This window comes from Crinia signifera, chromosome 3 (assembly GCF_055691185.1).
Source record: "Crinia signifera chromosome 3, ASM5569118v1, whole genome shotgun sequence".
Classification (NCBI taxonomy): Eukaryota; Metazoa; Chordata; class Amphibia; order Anura; family Myobatrachidae; genus Crinia; species Crinia signifera.
In genome coordinates this window covers 36,696,191-36,714,356 of record NC_139219.1, presented here as the reverse complement: position 1 = coordinate 36,714,356, position 18,166 = coordinate 36,696,191, and the positions used below count along the sequence as shown (strand labels likewise).

General features: G+C 44.4%; 1 protein-coding gene across 6 annotated transcripts in view; it reads right to left on the bottom strand.

The window, feature by feature from the left end:
- Positions 1-18,166, bottom strand: part of PLCB4 (phospholipase C beta 4) — a 305,420-nt gene that overhangs the window by 74,050 nt on the left and 213,204 nt on the right. For all 6 annotated transcript variants that reach the window (XM_083175639.1, XM_083175638.1, XM_083175634.1 and 3 more), the window contains exon 15: positions 983-1,076. In XM_083175639.1, the coding sequence (XP_083031765.1) occupies positions 983-1,076 (94 nt within the window). The remainder of the gene's footprint in view (positions 1-982; positions 1,077-18,166) is intronic.

Here is an 18,166-nt window from a genome sequence, read left to right as displayed (position 1 = left end):
TCTTTCTTGCGTCTTAATCTATACCCTGGCCCTCTGGCAACTTACAAAATGTCATTGTTAAAGATTCTTAGTGAAGCAAATGCTGTGGTCTATTTTGCAACCCCCTCCTCCTCCATTTGGCACTCATGGATGGAATTCAAGTATTTAAGACAGTGGTTCCCAAACTGTGTGCCTAGGCACCCTGGGGTGCCTCAGGACACTTGCAGGGGTGCCTTGGGTTGGTGGACCAGGATCAATTCATATTATTTATGATCAATGTACCAGGCAAAACCAGTGCTGGTGGCTGCCAATCATAATATATGTGGACAAACAGAAGCAAATCCTGTCCCTCACCAGATAACTGTGACATATACACACAATGCACTTCATTTAATATTTTGCAGGTGAATTTCTTTATAAGAGGCATTTGGCCTATATTTTTATGCTCTAGGGTGACGTGATTCAAAAAAGTTTGGGAACCACTGATTTAAGACACTACCTAATGATTGCAGTATGAGCCTCAATACCTCCCCCTGATAGGGCTTTAACCGCAGCCTCTCGTGGCACCTGCCCTTCCCCCTTTTTATTTATTTGCACTGTTGGGCTCCCAACTCTCTCCCTCTTTCCCCATCCCTTCCCCTTTTGCGTGTTGTCTTCATCTTTGTTGGCTTTTGTATGTTTCTAACATTAAGTTCATATGTTGTGTATTGTTTTAAGAAGTTGTTGTCGTGCTATGTATCCACTTTTGTGACTAGTCTATGTTGTGTTGGCTTTTATTTTACATTACAATGTACTGTTTTGGCTATTTTGTATTTGATTTTCAAAATAATAAACATATATTACAAAAAAAATTAAAATAATTAGAATATGCAAGGACACTCCTAGTGCGCACCTTGGATGTTCCCATATGGTACCCAACCAATATACATTAGTCAAATTTAAAAAGGTTAAGAGCGTTCACAAAGCTACCAATTGGACAATAAACCTGCAAGTCTGAGGATACCTTAAAGAGGATATCGGTGCACATGGCCTTCCCGTGTGTTATGATTGGTTCCTGATCTTCACCTTTTCCATCCCAGCAATCCAGCTCAACACACCTTCGCATACAAGACAGAGAAAAAGTTAAAGTAACAAATCAGTAAAACATATGTGCACCACCAAAAAATTATATTCTTTCTTCCCCATTTTTCTACAACCTAATAAATAACATGCATGGCACATGTTCTGAATATTGGTCAAATACAGAGTGATAACTAGACATTTTGGTGCCCAATTTTCCAAAAAAGAACATACAGTAAGACGAGCCATGGAATTTAGTGAAAGCACTTGCTATGATGCCCCTTCCCAAATGATATACATATATACATTTATAGAACACCTAAACTTAGAGAACACTCCCAACTGATTTGGGCACCAATCCTTATACCATCCTTTGTGCACTTACTTCAAGAAGTCTTTGAGGTATATTCAATTGATGTTGAAACTGCCGTCTTGCCGAAAAGACGGCACTTTTCAATATTAATAGGTTGGAAGGGGTTCCAACCTATTCAGTGCTAGCTGTTTTTTTCGGCAGATTGGAATGTTCCGACCTTCTCGAAAACCAGGTGGATTGGTGGAATAGCTGCTCTACACCACCTCTCTGGGCACCCTCATCAGCTCCTATGGTTTTAATTACCACCTTTATGCTGATGATACCCTAATCTATCTCTCCTCCCCCGACCTATCCCCATCACTCCTGTCCAAAGTCTCCGAATGCCTCACGGCCATATCAGCCTGGATGACCCAACGCTTCCTGAAACTAAACATGGCTAAAACTGAACTTCTAATCTTCCATCCCCCGAACATCCCCTCTTCTCCCACTATCTCCATCAGCATTGGTGAAACCGAGATCACCTCCACCGACCAAACGCGCTGCCTCGGTGTCATCATTGACTCCTCCCTCTCTTTCACCCCCCACATTTGTGCTCTCTCACAGTCTTGCCGCTTTCACCTACGCAACATCTCATGTATCAGACCATTCCTCTCCACTGACGCGACCAAAATTCTCATTCACTCTCTTGTCATCTCCCGCCTTGACTACTGCAACATCCTTCTCTCTGGGCTACCTCTCACCCGCCTCGCACCTCTCCAAACCATTCTTAACACTGCTGCTAGGCTCATCTTCCTCTCCCGCCGCTCTACCTCCGCCTCCCCCCTCTGTCTATCTCTTCACTGGCTCCCCATTCCTTTCCGAGTTCTCTTTAAACTCCTCACCACCACCTACAAGGCTCTCCTCCTCCACCGCTCCTTACCTCTCTTCACTGATCTCTATCCACACTCCCTCCCGTCCTCTTCGCTCCATCGCTGACCGCCGACTGACCTCTCACCTAATCACCTCCTCCCACTCCCGTGTCCAAGACTTCTCTCGCGCTGCCCCCCTGCACTGGAACAACCTCCCGCCACCCATCAGGCTTTCTGATTCCCTTACCTCCTTCAAGCGCTCCCTCAAAACCCTTTTTTCGACTAGCCTATCCCTCCTCCTAACCTCTTTTGATCCTCCTATCCTGCCTCCGTTCCCCTCCGTTCCTACTTATCCTGTTGTTTTTCGTTCGTCCACCCACCTATTTTTAGTATGTTAACTCTTATGAGTAGGGTCCTCCTGCCTCACGTACTCACCCCACCTCTTTACCTCACCTGTCCTCCTGTCCTGTTCTTCCCTTCCTCTACTTCATCTTCAGTCTCCTCGACAATTTTGACACCTACTTCTGAACTGATGCTGATTTTATTTCTACCAGCTATACCCCTATTCATACTGTATTTTTCAACACACCCTGTACGTTACCTTGTCATTTGTTTTTTGTTTGCTATGTACGGCGCTGAGGACACTTTGCGGCGCCTTATAAATAAACGTACTACTACTAAATACACCTGCTTTTGGCGGAAACACAGCCAAAACCAAAAGGCTTTGGCCATGTTTCCGGCAATCTCAATCCGACATGAAAAGATGTCGGATTGAAGCAGGAAGGATGGCGCCGGGTGAGCAGCAGCAGCTTACAGGGTGCCGTCCTCCTATCCGCTGCCTCCCGTATCCTCACATACCCACCGGGTGTGCTCCGCTGTTCCGCTAATGAGCGAGAGCAGCTCACCAGGCTCCCACTGCCTCCTGGGCGATCCTGACGCCTCCTGACACTGCGCTCACCCGGTCCCCGTCTGGATTTGGCCACTGCATTGAATAATGGATGCCGGATCCATTCCGTCAAAATTATTTTGGAATGGATCTGACATTGAATATACCCTATTGTCATTTATTTAAAATATCCTTTATTTTAAATCACACTTTCCATAGCAATCATACCCAGGACCTTCAGCCACACCCTCCTTTATTTAACAAACATATTTGAAAATTTCCAATACCCAGATTTAAACCCATGACCACCACTTATTCTAGTCAGACACCTTACTCATGGAGGTATTTTCTCCTTTAAGGGAAGCATGAGAGCATTTTGGAGTGTGTGCCTCAAATAAAGGAGTGTGTGACTGAAGTAGCTTAGGGACAAAACGTGGCGGCCAGGTGATTCCTGGGATAAAGAGGAAGCTGCAAGTGAGATGAATTAACACAGAAAGGCGCCCTGTGCGGTGGCACATTTTGCACCACCCGAGTTACGGCTCTAGGACAGAAGTAGGTAAAAATCTGTTTGTGTTTAGTGACAGATTTGTTATATGAATTCAAATTAAAAATGTTGTGTAAAAATAGATTTTTATTCCTATATAAGGTAACATTACAGGTCATTATAATGAATAAAACGGTTTGCTTGCCAATTTCCGCACCTATTTTGACAAATTTACTTGGCATTCAAAGGGTTAAAAAAAAAAAAGATTACTGCCTCAATTTTAAAATGCCGTTTATGAGGCGCCGTTCCTCCAGTGAGTGAGGCTGCAAAAAAAAAAACTCAGCTGGGAAGCTTTTATTTTTCATCAACTCCGGCACTATCTTCTACTATTGTATCTTTTCTAAACTAAGTGTGTTCTTTCGTTTGTAGTCTTAATAGAACGTCTGCCGCCTTGTTTTTCAGAGCATCTTTTTTGAGTTTTTTTGAAGTGAGTAGTACAGTACATAATATATCTGGTGTCATCTTTTCTGGAAAAACTAAAATCTATTATAGAATCTTTCACCACATGAATTGGAGGCGTTTCAAGTATTCCTTCTGCTAAGATTGTAGTCTGCCTTTGCCCACTTGCAAACGCCACTGTGAAAAATGAGGTACTGTAGTAGGCCCTGGCCTACCTACGACTCTCCAAATGTAACTACACATCCCAGCATACCCTACTACTGTTTTAGCATTCCTTATTAGCAAAACTGCGGCAGTGCATGCTGGGACATGTTGTCCATGGTTACACTATAGCGTATCTTTTTTATTGAAGTGAAAACAAGGGTCTCTAATTGAATAGCCCCACGTGGTAATGCAACAGGCCACCATTGTCTAAACCCTTTTTGCGAGGCTAGCACCCTTTTAAATTAACGGGTCTAATTGAATTCACCACATAATTAGGACTAGGTGGCAAATGAAAGTTGGTTTCATTTTTTTTTTTTCAATGTCCTCCGAACACATTGTGAATGTTAAATGAAGTGGTTTCCACTGTTTGGATACTGTCTGTTAATCTACTATAAAGCATTGCTTGTGCTTTTCATAGAGAGCAGCTGGATTAGATGGCTCTTACATGACACAAATAAAAGCTAAGCCTTACAGTAATTAGTATGGCTTCAGTCTAACACGTGTCCCCTTCATTGTCCTCATCAGGACTTGATTCATGCAGGTTTCTTTGTGTGTTTCAAAAGGGACAGGATTTCCATTAACCCTTCATATGACTTCCTCTTACATGGCGGAGCTTCAGGGGACCCGGGGTACTTAAGACACCCCCAATGCGAACCGCTTTCCGAGCCTGTTCAGGCCCAGGCTCGGTGCGAGGGTTTTGGGACCTCGCGAGATCCCCCTGTTGGATCTTGCAAGATCCGGACCCTTTAAAGGGGCAGGCGGCCTGACGCCATCTTCACTCCAGACAAGTCCAGTGGTACTGACGATAAAGCCCAGTGGTACTGCTGTATAAGTCCAGTCCAGTGATACTGCTGCATAATTACAGTCCAGTAGCACTGACATTAAAGTCCATTGGTACTGCTGCATAAGTCCAGTAATACTGCCGTTAAAGTCCAGAGATAGCGCTGTATAGGCCAGTCCAGTGATACTGCTGCAGTTCCAGTGCAGTGACAGTGCTGTATAGTCCAATCCAGTAATACTGCTGCGGTTCCAGTCCAGTGATAGTCCTATATAGTCCAGTCCAGTGATACTGCTGCAGTTCCAGTCCAGTGATACTGCTGCATAAATCCAGTCCAGTGATAGTGCCGCATAAGTCCAGTCCAGTGATACTGCCATTAAAATCCATTGGTTCTGCCATTAAAAGTCTAGTGATACTGCAGTTAAAGGCCAGTCTAGTGATACTGCTGTATAATCCCAGTCCAGTGATACTGCTGCATAAATTCAATCCAGTGGTACTGCCGATAAAGTCCACTGGTAGTGCCGTTAAAGTCCAGTCCAGTGATACTGCTGTTTAATTCCAGTCCAGTGGTACTGCTGCATAAGTCCAGTCCAGTGGTACTGCTGCATAAGTCCAGCCCAGTGGTACTGCTGCCTAAGTCCAGCCCAGTGGTACTGCTGTTACAGTCCATTGGTTCTGCCATTAAAGTCCAGTCCAGTGATACTGTTGTATAATTCCAGTGGTGCTGCCATGTGTTGTATATAATTCCAGGGTGCCCCATGTGTGCCGTATAACTCCAGGGGTGCTGCCATGTGTTGTATATTATTAATGGGGTGCTGCCATATGTTGTGTATAATTCCAGGGGTGCTGCCATGTGTTGTATATAATTCATGGGGTGCTGCCATATGTCGTGTATAATTCCTGGGGTGCCCCATGTGTGCCATATAATTCCATGTGTGCCCCATGTTTGCCATATAATTCCAGGGGACTGCCATGTGTCATGTATAATTCCAGGGGTGATGTTAAGTGTGCCGTATCAGTACAGGGGTGCCTGCATGTGTGTTGTATAATTCCATGTGTGCCACCATGTGTGCTGTATCAGGTCAGGGGTGCCACATCTGTGCCGAACAATTCCTGGGGTGAGCCAAGTCTGCTGTATAATTCCTGGGGTGCTGCCAAGTGTGCTGTATCAGTCCAGTGTGCACCCCTGGACTGATATGGCACACTTAGCAGCACCCTTGCTAAGTGTGGTACGCCTGTATCGGAGATGCTCACACGGCCAATTCCCATTGATGGATGGGCCACGCGCCAGATACAGGCGGCTGGCAAAGCGCCAGCAACAAAAGACCTGGCTCCATCTGCACATACATACATACATATACATTACACACACATACATACACAACACACATACAAAACACATACTGTAGATATATATACACACACAACACAGTGGAGTACATGTGAGCAGTAAGTAGAGATGGAGCCAGCCTAGTTCTTGCAGGGGCTGGCGAAAGTATTGTCACATGAGTTGCGCGCGCGCCCCATGGCAACGGAGCTTGCCCCGGTTCCCCACTGCCTCCCCCACCGTCAGTCCCCCTCGCCGCCCCGAACCCGGAAGCCATACCGATTTAAAAGAAAAACTGGATGTGTGTCCTGCAGAAGTGATAAAGTGGAAGGTGATAACACACCAGCCAATCAGCTCCTCACATTTTTCAAAAAACACTTTATCACGTTACCGGTCTTAACCCCTTCCCGACATTTGACGTATATATACGTCATGGCCGGGAAGTACTTCCCGACACATGACGTATATATACGTCATGACTTCTAACTGTCACTGCGTCTAGAGACGCAGTGACAGAGGGACGATGTCTGCTGTCCCTGACAGCAGACATGTCCCTGCATGCCCAGGGGGGGCTGCGATGCAGCCCCCCCGTCGGCGATCGCTGTGATTGGCTGTTCAGTGTGAACAGCCAATTACAGCGTTTTCTGTGTCACCGGCGAATAACGTTCGCCGGTGACACGGGATCGGAGGTGATTGGTGCTGTAAAGTACAGCACCAATCACCGCGGGGTGTAAGGGTGACACTGGTGTCACCCTACCTCACCCCGCCCGCCCCCAAAGGCCGTGATTGGTCCGTCGGACCGACGGACCAATCACAGCCATGGAGGGGGGTTTAAACTAACGGGGACTACACTGCAGACGCCATTCCGGTCTGGAATAGCGTGCAGTGCGGTCACCGTGCCCAGCTGTCGCCATTTACTGACCAGAACCTTGCTTAATACTTACCTGATCACTGCTTGGGATCTTGCTTCATCTTGTGACATCCTGTGCTGTGTTGTGCTGTGTTGTGCTGCTGCAGTGTCATCGAGTTAGAGAGAGAGATAGAGAGAGAGAGATAGAGAGGCCTAGTGACAGAGAGTGCTATATTTTGTGCTGCTGCAGTGTAATAGAGTTATAGATAGAGAGATAGAGAGAGATAGAGAGAGAGAGAGATAGAGAGATAGTGACAGATCGTGCTATATATTTTTTATATAACTGACTGCTGCCCCCCCTTTTGTGCTGATCAGTATAAATTAACTGATCAGCAACTTTTTGGGGGCGCAGGGTATTTTTTATATATATATATACCTGTCAGTGCTGCTGCTGCAGTGTCATAGAGTGATAGATAGTGAGAGATAGAGAGATAGAGAGAGATAGTGACAGAGAGTGATAGAGACTGCTATATTTTGTGTCTGCTGCCCCCCTTTTGTGCACCCCCAGCAACTTTTTGGGGGTGCAGGGGTTATTTTTCATATATATAACTGTCAGTGCTGCTGCTGCAGTGTCATAGAGTGATAGATAGTGAGAGATAGAGAGATAGAGAGAGATAGTGACAGAGAGTGATAGAGAGTGCTACATTTTGTGTCTGCTGCCCCCGCCTTTTGTGCTGATCACTATATCTGAGGTGATCAGCAACTTTTTAGGGGTGCAGAGGTTTTTTTTTTTTTATATATACCTGCCAGTTGCACTGTCAGTTGCACCAAAGGTTGTGCACCTGCTGCCCCTCACTGGTAATCAGTGTCGCATCACTGATCACCTTTTTTTTTTTTGTGTGTGCTGTGGGGTCTTTTTTTAATTTTTTTTTACACACACTGTGATTTTGGGGGTGTCCTGTGGCCGCTGATCAGTGACGTACATCACTGATCATCTTTTTCGGCACAGGGTTGATCTATTTTTTTTTTTTTTTTTTGATCAAATTCCTGTTGCCTTTGAGCGCTGTTCAGTGACGGACGTTACTGACCAACATCTGTGCTCAATTTTTGGCGCAGGACCTTTTTTTTTTTTTTTTTTAACCCCTTCAATTTTTTTTTTTAACCCCTTCAATTTTTTTTTTTTTTTAACCCCTTCATTTTTTTTTTTTTGTATAAAGTATTTTTTTTTTCTGCACTACATACACACTACACACTACATACCCCCCTGGTTGAAATAAAGTTTGTACCCCCCCCTACACTATACACGTGTTGAAACATTTCACTACCAGTAACACAAAAATAAAAATGGCATCCCAAATGTCATCCCAAATGTCATCCCAGTCATCCAGAAGAATGTATTCAGTGGAGGAGGCATATGCCATGCTTGCTTCTGACTCTGACACAGCCAGTGATGCAAGGGGGGAATTTGAAGGATTCGCCTTAAGCTCCTCTTCCTCCTCTGGTGATGAGGGACCCCCTCAAAGACGCCCCCGTAGAGCAGCTGAGACCCCCCCCCAATAATTGATCTCGTATGGACCCCACCACCAGACAATTTTGAGCCCCAGGTTCCTGAGTTTTTGGCCATGCCAGGAATCCAATTTGATTCCACAGGTCTCAGAGAAATTGACTTTTTCAAATTATTTTTCTCTGATGATTTTATAAATTTAATGGTGGACCAAACTAATTTATATGCCCAGCAGTTTATTGCTCAAAACCCCACGTCATCATTTGCTAGGTGGACCCCTGTAGATGCAGTAGAGATGATGACGTTTTGGGGTCTGGTGTTTCATATGGGCATAGTAAAAAAGCCAGAAATTAGGCAATATTGGAGTACAGATGTTCTGTACAGCACCCCATTTTACCGTATGGCCATGCCCCGGGCTCGATTTGAGACGATCCTTAAATTTTTGCATTACAACGATAATGCACAGTGCCCACCCAGAGATGATCCCACCTTTGACCGGCTATTCAAAGTCAGGCCGGTCATTGATCATTTCAGTGCCAAATTTGAAGACATGTACATCCCAGATAAATTCATTTGCATAGACGAGTCCCTTATACATTTTAAAGGAAGGGTTAAATTCCGCCAGTACCTTCCCAGTAAGAGGGCAAGGTATGGCATAAAAATGTATAAGCTGTGTGAAAGCACCTCAGGGTACACTCACAGGTTTAGGGTATATGAAGGGAAGGATTCAAGAATTGAACCGCCAGAATGCCCCCCCTCCCTCGTAGGTGTTAGTGGAAAAATTGTCTGGGATTTAGTGCACCCCTTCCTGGATAAAGGTTATCACCTCTATGTGGATAACTTTTACACTAGCATCCCCCTGTTTAAGGCCCTTGGTTCAAGAGGTACAGCAGCTTGCGGTACTGTGCGCAAGAACCAAAGAGGCCTCCCAAAAACGCACATTGCCCAAGTAATGAGAAGGGGTGAAAGCAGGGGAATATGCACCGAAAATATGTTGTTGGTCAAATATAAGGACAAGAGGGATGTCCTTATACTGACAACAATTCACGGAGACAGTACCACCTCCGTCCCTGTACGAGGTACCAGTACCCACACCTCAAAACCTAATTGTATCCTGGATTACAATAGGTACATGGGCGGAGTGGATCTTTCAGATCAGGTACTGAAGCCGTACAGTGCCCTGCGGAAAACAAAAATCTGGTACAAGAAGCTGGCCGTGTATATCATCCAGATGGCACTGTATAACGCTTACGTGCTATTCCGTTCTACCGGCCAGAGGGGGACATTTATGCACTTTCAAGAGGAAGTCATAAAGGGCCTAGTATTTGGGAACCAGCAGGCAGAGGGCCCCAGTACTTCTAGTACTGGCCCCCGTATTGTACCAGGGCAGCATTTTCCGAACGAAATCCCCTCCACTGCAAGAAAGGGCAGGACACAAAAAAGGTGCAAAGTTTGCTATAAAAAGGGAATAAGAAAGGAAACTATTTTCCACTGTGAAACTTGCCCCGACAAACCCGGCCTATGTATAAAGGAGTGTTTTAAAATATACCACACATCTATGGATTATTAGGTTCATCATTTCACCGTGCTTCGGGGGTCTTGCTAATGCCACATAGCACCCACCAACATTCCACCAGAATCTGAGCTGCAAAATCCAAAAATCACTCCTTCCCTTCTGAGTCCTGCCATGCACCCAACTGGTATTTTTTGGTCACATATGAGGCATTGCCATACTCGGGAGAAATTGGGGCACAGATTTTGGGGTGCTTTTTCTCCTTCATACCTTATGAAAATGAAAAATTTTGAGCCAGAACTGCATTTTTGTGTAAAAAAATGTAATTTTGCATTTTCACTGCCCAGTTGTATCAAAATTGGTGAAACCCCTGGGGGTTTGAAATGTACACTATACCCCTAGATGAATTCCCTGAGGGGTGTAGTTTGCAAAATGGGGTCACTTGTGGGGGGGTTCCACTGTATTGGTGCTTTGGGGGTCTTGCTAATGCGACATAGCACCCACCATCATTCCACCAGAATTTGTGCTGCAAAATCCAAATATCACTCCTTCCCTTCTGAGTCCTGCCACTTTTTGGTCACACATGAGGCATTGCCGTACTCGGGAGAAATTGGGGCACATTTTGGGGTGCTTTGTCTCCTTCATTCCTTCTGAAAATGAAAAATTTTGAGCCAGAACTGCATTTTTGTGTAAAAAAATGTAATTTTTCATTTTCACTGCCCACTTGTATCAAAATTGGTGAAACCCCTGGGGGTTTGAAATGTACACTATACCCCTAGATCAATTCCCTGAGGGGTGTAGTTTGCAAAATGGGGTGACTTGTGGGGGGGTTCCACTGTATTGGTGCAACATAGCACCCACCATTCATTCCACCAAAATCTGTGCTGCAAAATCCCAAAATCACTCCTTCCCTTCTGAGTCCTGCCATGCACCCAACTGGTATTTTTTGGTCACATGTGAGGCATTGCCGTACTCGGGAGAAATTGGGGCACAGATTTTGGGGTGCTTTTTCTCCTTCATACCTTCTGAAAATGAAAAATTTTGAGCCAGAACTGCATTTTTGTGTAAAAAAATGTAATTTTTCATTTTCACTGCCCAGTTGTATCAAAATTGGTGAAACCCCTGGGGGTTTGAAATGTACACTATACCCCTAGATGAATTCCCTGAGGGGTGTAGTTTGCAAAATGGGGTCACTTGTGGGGGGGTTCCACTGTATTGGTGCTTGGGGGGTCTTGCTAATGCGACATAGCACCCACCAAAATTCCACCAGAATCTGAGCTGCAAAATCCAAAAATCACTCCTTCCCTTCTGAGTCCTGCCATGCACCCAACTGGTATTTTTTGGTCACATGTGAGGCATTGCCGTACTCGGGAGAAATTGGGGCACAGATTTTGGGGTGCTTTTTCTCCTTCATACCTTCTGAAAATGAAAAATTTTGAGCCAGAACTGCATTTTTGTGTAAAAAAATGTAATTTTTCATTTTCACTGCCCACTTGTATCAAAATTGGTGAAACCCCTGGGGGTTTGAAATGTACACTATACCCCTAGATGAATTCCCTGAGGGGTGTAGTTTGCAAAATGGGGTCACTTGTGGGGGGGTTCCACTGTATTGGTGCTTGGGGGGTCTTGCTAATGCGACATAGCACCCACCAAAATTCCACCAGAATCTGAGCTGCAAAATCCAAAAATCACTCCTTCCCTTCTGAGTCCTGCCATGCACCCAACTGGTATTTTTTGGTCACATGTGAGGCATTGCCGTACTCGGGAGAAATTGGGGCACATATTTTGGGGTGCTTTTTCTCCTTCATACCTTCTGAAAATGAAAAATTTTGAGCCAGAACTGCATTTTTGTGTAAAAAAATGTAATTTTTCATTTTCACTGCCCACTTGTATCAAAATTGGTGAAACCCCTGGGGGTTTGAAATGTACACTATACCCCTAGATCAATTCCCTAAGGGGTGTAGTTTGCAAAATGGGGTGACTTGTGGGGGGGGGGGTTCCACTGTATTGGTGCAAAATAGCACCCACCATTCATTCCACCAAAATCTGTGCTGCAAAATCCAAAAATCACTCCTTCCCTTCTGAGTCCTGCCATGCACCCAACTGGTATTTTTTGGTCACATGTGAGGCATTGCCGTACTCGGGAGAAATTGGGGCACAGATTTTGGGGTGCTTTTTCTCCTTCATACCTTCTGAAAATGAAAAATTTTGAGCCAGAACTGCATTTTTGTGTAAAAAAATGTAATTTTTCATTTTCACTGCCCACTTGTATCAAAATTGGTGAAACCCCTGGGGGTTTGAAATGTACACTATACCCCTAGATGAATTCCCTGAGGGGTGTAGTTTGCAAAATGGGGTCACTTGTGGGGGGGTTCCACTGTATTGGTGCTTGGGGGGTCTTGCTAATGCGACATAGCACCCACCAAAATTCCACCAGAATCTGAGCTGCAAAATCCAAAAATCACTCCTTCCCTTCTGAGTCCTGCCATGCACCCAACTGGTATTTTTTGGTCACATGTGAGGCATTGCCGTACTCGGGAGAAATTGGGGCACAGATTTTGGGGTGCTTTTTCTCCTTCATACCTTCTGAAAATGAAAAATTTTGAGCCAGAACTGCATTTTTGTGTAAAAAAATGTAATTTTTCATTTTCACTGCCCAGTTGTATCAAAATTGGTGAAACCCCTGGGGGTTTGAAATGTACACTATACCCCTAGATGAATTCCCTGAGGGGTGTAGTTTGCAAAATGGGGTCACTTGTGGGGGGGTTCCACTGTATTGGTGCTTGGGGGGTCTTGCTAATGCGACATAGCACCCACCAAAATTCCACCAGAATCTGAGCTGCAAAATCCAAAAATCACTCCTTCCCTTCTGAGTCCTGCCATGCACCCAACTGGTATTTTTTGGTCACATGTGAGGCATTGCCGTACTCGGGAGAAATTGGGGCACATATTTTGGGGTGCTTTTTCTCCTTCATACCTTCTGAAAATGAAAAATTTTGAGCCAGAACTGCATTTTTGTGTAAAAAAATGTAATTTTTCATTTTCACTGCCCACTTGTATCAAAATTGGTGAAACCCCTGGGGGTTTGAAATGTACACTATACCCCTAGATCAATTCCCTGAGGGGTGTAGTTTGCAAAATGGGGTGACTTGTGGGGGGGGGGGTTCCACTGTATTGGTGCAAAATAGCACCCACCATTCATTCCACCAAAATCTGTGCTGCAAAATCCAAAAATCACTCCTTCCCTTCTGAGTCCTGCCATGCACCCAACTGGTATTTTTTGGTCACATGTGAGGCATTGCCGTACTCGGGAGAAATTGGGGCACAGATTTTGGGGTGCTTTTTCTCCTTCATACCTTCTGAAAATGAAAAATTTTGAGCCAGAACTGCATTTTTGTGTAAAAAAATGTAATTTTTCATTTTCACTGCCCACTTGTATCAAAATTGGTGAAACCCCTGGGGGTTTGAAATGTACACTATACCCCTAGATGAATTCCCTGAGGGGTGTAGTTTGCAAAATGGGGTCACTTGTGGGGGGGTTCCACTGTATTGGTGCTTGGGGGGTCTTGCTAATGCGACATAGCACCCACCAAAATTCCACCAGAATCTGAGCTGCAAAATCCAAAAATCACTCCTTCCCTTCTGAGTCCTGCCATGCACCCAACTGGTATTTTTTGGTCACATGTGAGGCATTGCCGTACTCGGGAGAAATTGGGGCACAGATTTTGGGGTGCTTTTTCTCCTTCATACCTTCTGAAAATGAAAAATTTTGAGCCAGAACTGCATTTTTGTGTAAAAAAATGTAATTTTTCATTTTCACTGCCCACTTGTATCAAAATTGGTGAAACCCCTGGGGGTTTGAAATGTACACTATACCCCTAGATGAATTCCCTGAGGGGTGTAGTTTGCAAAATGGGGTCACTTGTGGGGGGGTTCCACTGTATTGGTGCTTGGGGGGTCTTGCTAATGCGACATAGCACCCACCAAAATTCCACCAGAATCTGAGCTGCAAAATCCAAAAATCACTCCTTCCCTTCTGAGTCCTGCCATGCACCCAACTGGTATTTTTTGGTCACATGTGAGGCATTGCCGTACTCGGGAGAAATTGGGGCACATATTTTGGGGTGCTTTTTCTCCTTCATACCTTCTGAAAATGAAAAATTTTGAGCCAGAACTGCATTTTTGTGTAAAAAAATGTAATTTTTCATTTTCACTGCCCACTTGTATCAAAATTGGTGAAACCCCTGGGGGTTTGAAATGTACACTATACCCCTAGATCAATTCCCTGAGGGGTGTAGTTTGCAAAATGGGGTGACTTGTGGGGGGGTTCCACTGTATTGGTGCAACATAGCACCCACCATTCATTCCACCAAAATCTGTGCTGCAAAATCCAAAAATCACTCCTTCCCTTCTGAGTCCTGCCATGCACCCAACTGGTATTTTTTGGTCACATGTGAGGCATTGCCGTACTCGGGAGAAATTGGGGCACAGATTTTGGGGTGCTTTTTCTCCTTCATACCTTCTGAAAATGAAAAATTTTGAGCCAGAACTGCATTTTTGTGTAAAAAAATGTAATTTTTCATTTTCACTGCCCACTTGTATCAAAATTGGTGAAACCCCTGGGGGTTTGAAATGTACACTATACCCCTAGATGAATTCCCTGAGGGGTGTAGTTTGCAAAATGGGGTCACTTGTGGGGGGGTTCCACTGTATTGGTGCTTGGGGGGTCTTGCTAATGCGACATAGCACCCACCAAAATTCCACCAGAATCTGAGCTGCAAAATCCAAAAATCACTCCTTCCCTTCTGAGTCCTGCCATGCACCCAACTGGTATTTTTTGGTCACATGTGAGGCATTGCCGTACTCGGGAGAAATTGGGGCACAGATTTTGGGGTGCTTTTTCTCCTTCATACCTTCTGAAAATGAAAAATTTTGAGCCAGAACTGCATTTTTGTGTAAAAAAATGTAATTTTTCATTTTCACTGCCCACTTGTATCAAAATTGGTGAAACCCCTGGGGGTTTGAAATGTACACTATACCCCTAGATCAATTCCCTGAGGGGTGTAGTTTGCAAAATGGGGTGACTTGTGGGGGGGGGGGGTTCCACTGTATTGGTGCAAAATAGCACCCACCATTCATTCCACCAAAATCTGTGCTGCAAAATCCAAAAATCACTCCTTCCCTTCTGAGTCCTGCCATGCACCCAACTGGTATTTTTTGGTCACATGTGAGGCATTGCCGTACTCGGGAGAAATTGGGGCACAGATTTTGGGGTGCTTTTTCTCCTTCATACCTTCTGAAAATGAAAAATTTTGAGCCAGAACTGCATTTTTGTGTAAAAAAATGTAATTTTTCATTTTCACTGCCCACTTGTATCAAAATTGGTGAAACCCCTGGGGGTTTGAAATGTACACTATACCCCTAGATGAATTCCCTGAGGGGTGTAGTTTGCAAAATGGGGTCACTTGTGGGGGGGTTCCACTGTATTGGTGCTTGGGGGGTCTTGCTAATGCGACATAGCACCCACCAAAATTCCACCAGAATCTGAGCTGCAAAATCCAAAAATCACTCCTTCCCTTCTGAGTCCTGCCATGCACCCAACTGGTATTTTTTGGTCACATGTGAGGCATTGCCGTACTCGGGAGAAATTGGGGCACAGATTTTGGGGTGCTTTTTCTCCTTCATACCTTCTGAAAATGAAAAATTTTGAGCCAGAACTGCATTTTTGTGTAAAAAAATGTAATTTTTCATTTTCACTGCCCACTTGTATCAAAATTGGTGAAACCCCTGGGGGTTTGAAATGTACACTATACCCCTAGATGAATTCCCTGAGGGGTGTAGTTTGCAAAATGGGGTCACTTGTGGGGGGGTTCCACTGTATTGGTGCTTGGGGGGTCTTGCTAATGCGACATAGCACCCACCAAAATTCCACCAGAATCTGAGCTGCAAAATCCAAAAATCACTCCTTCCCTTCTGAGTCCTGCCATGCACCCAACTGGTATTTTTTGGTCACATGTGAGGCATTGCCGTACTCGGGAGAAATTGGGGCACATATTTTGGGGTGCTTTTTCTCCTTCATACCTTCTGAAAATGAAAAATTTTGAGCCAGAACTGCATTTTTGTGTAAAAAAATGTAATTTTTCATTTTCACTGCCCACTTGTATCAAAATTGGTGAAACCCCTGGGGGTTTGAAATGTACACTATACCCCTAGATCAATTCCCTGAGGGGTGTAGTTTGCAAAATGGGGTGACTTGTGGGGGGGTTCCACTGTATTGGTGCAACATAGCACCCACCATTCATTCCACCAAAATCTGTGCTGCAAAATCCAAAAATCACTCCTTCCCTTCTGAGTCCTGCCATGCACCCAACTGGTATTTTTTGGTCACATGTGAGGCATTGCCGTACTCGGGAGAAATTGGGGCACAGATTTTGGGGTGCTTTTTCTCCTTCATACCTTCTGAAAATGAAAAATTTTGAGCCAGAACTGCATTTTTGTGTAAAAAAATGTAATTTTTCATTTTCACTGCCCACTTGTATCAAAATTGGTGAAACCCCTGGGGGTTTGAAATGTACACTATACCCCTAGATGAATTCCCTGAGGGGTGTAGTTTGCAAAATGGGGTCACTTGTGGGGGGGTTCCACTGTATTGGTGCTTGGGGGGTCTTGCTAATGCGACATAGCACCCACCAAAATTCCACCAGAATCTGAGCTGCAAAATCCAAAAATCACTCCTTCCCTTCTGAGTCCTGCCATGCACCCAACTGGTATTTTTTGGTCACATGTGAGGCATTGCCGTACTCGGGAGAAATTGGGGCACAGATTTTGGGGTGCTTTTTCTCCTTCATACCTTCTGAAAATGAAAAATTTTGAGCCAGAACTGCATTTTTGTGTAAAAAAATTTAATTTTTCATTTTCACTGCCCACTTGTATCAAAATTGGTGAAACCCCTGGGGGTTTGAAATGTACACTATACCCCTAGATGAATTCCCTGAGGGGTGTAGTTTGCAAAATGGGGTCACTTGTGGGGGGGTTCCTAACTTTTAGCATCTTATGGTGCCTAGAAACCTACATGGTGCCTAAAAAATAATCTCATAAAAAGGAGGCTCCAAAATCAAGTAGGTGCTCCTTCTATTATGAAGCCTGTGGTTTGGTCAACGTGCACACTAGGGCCACATATAGGATATTTATGAAAACAAAAGAATTGGGGGAATCAATTTTTAGTCACATTTCTCTAGTAAAATGTACTGTGTTCCTTAGAAAAATGTATTAAAATTGCAAATCTGCAAAAAAAATGAAATTTTGAAATTTCACCTACACATTGTTTTAATTCCTGTGAAACACCTAAAGGGTTAACAAACTTCCAAAATGCTGTTTTGAATACTGTGAGGGGTGCAGTTTTTGAAATGGTATCATTTATGGGGGTGTCTCACATACAAGTCCCTCAAAGTCACATCAGAACTGAACTGGTCCCTAAAAAAATCAGTGTTTGAAATTTTCTTGAAAATTTGAGAATTTGCTATTCATATTGTAAGCCTCCTAGTGTCCAAAAAATTTAAAAGGAAGTTGAAATAATGATGTCAACATAAAGTAGACATATGGTCTATGTTAGTTATTAACTATTTTGAGTGGTATGATTATTGGTACTTGTTTCCTATCTGGGCGCCCGTCGCGGGCATCGCGGGTACATTTATGTATGGCCGCGACGCGACCGACGCGATGCCCGCGATTTCCCATTGAAACCAATGTTAAACTTGGAAATCGTGTCGGTCGCGTCGCGGCCGGCCATAAATGTACCCGCGATGCCCGCGACGCGATGCTCACGATTTCCCATAGGAATCAATGTTAAAAGCCCGATTTTACTGTTAAATGCCTCAATCCACCCGATTTGGCCATAGGAATCAATGTTAAATGGGCCACAGAGCCCATTAACCCTTAAATGACGCGGATACCTTCACAATT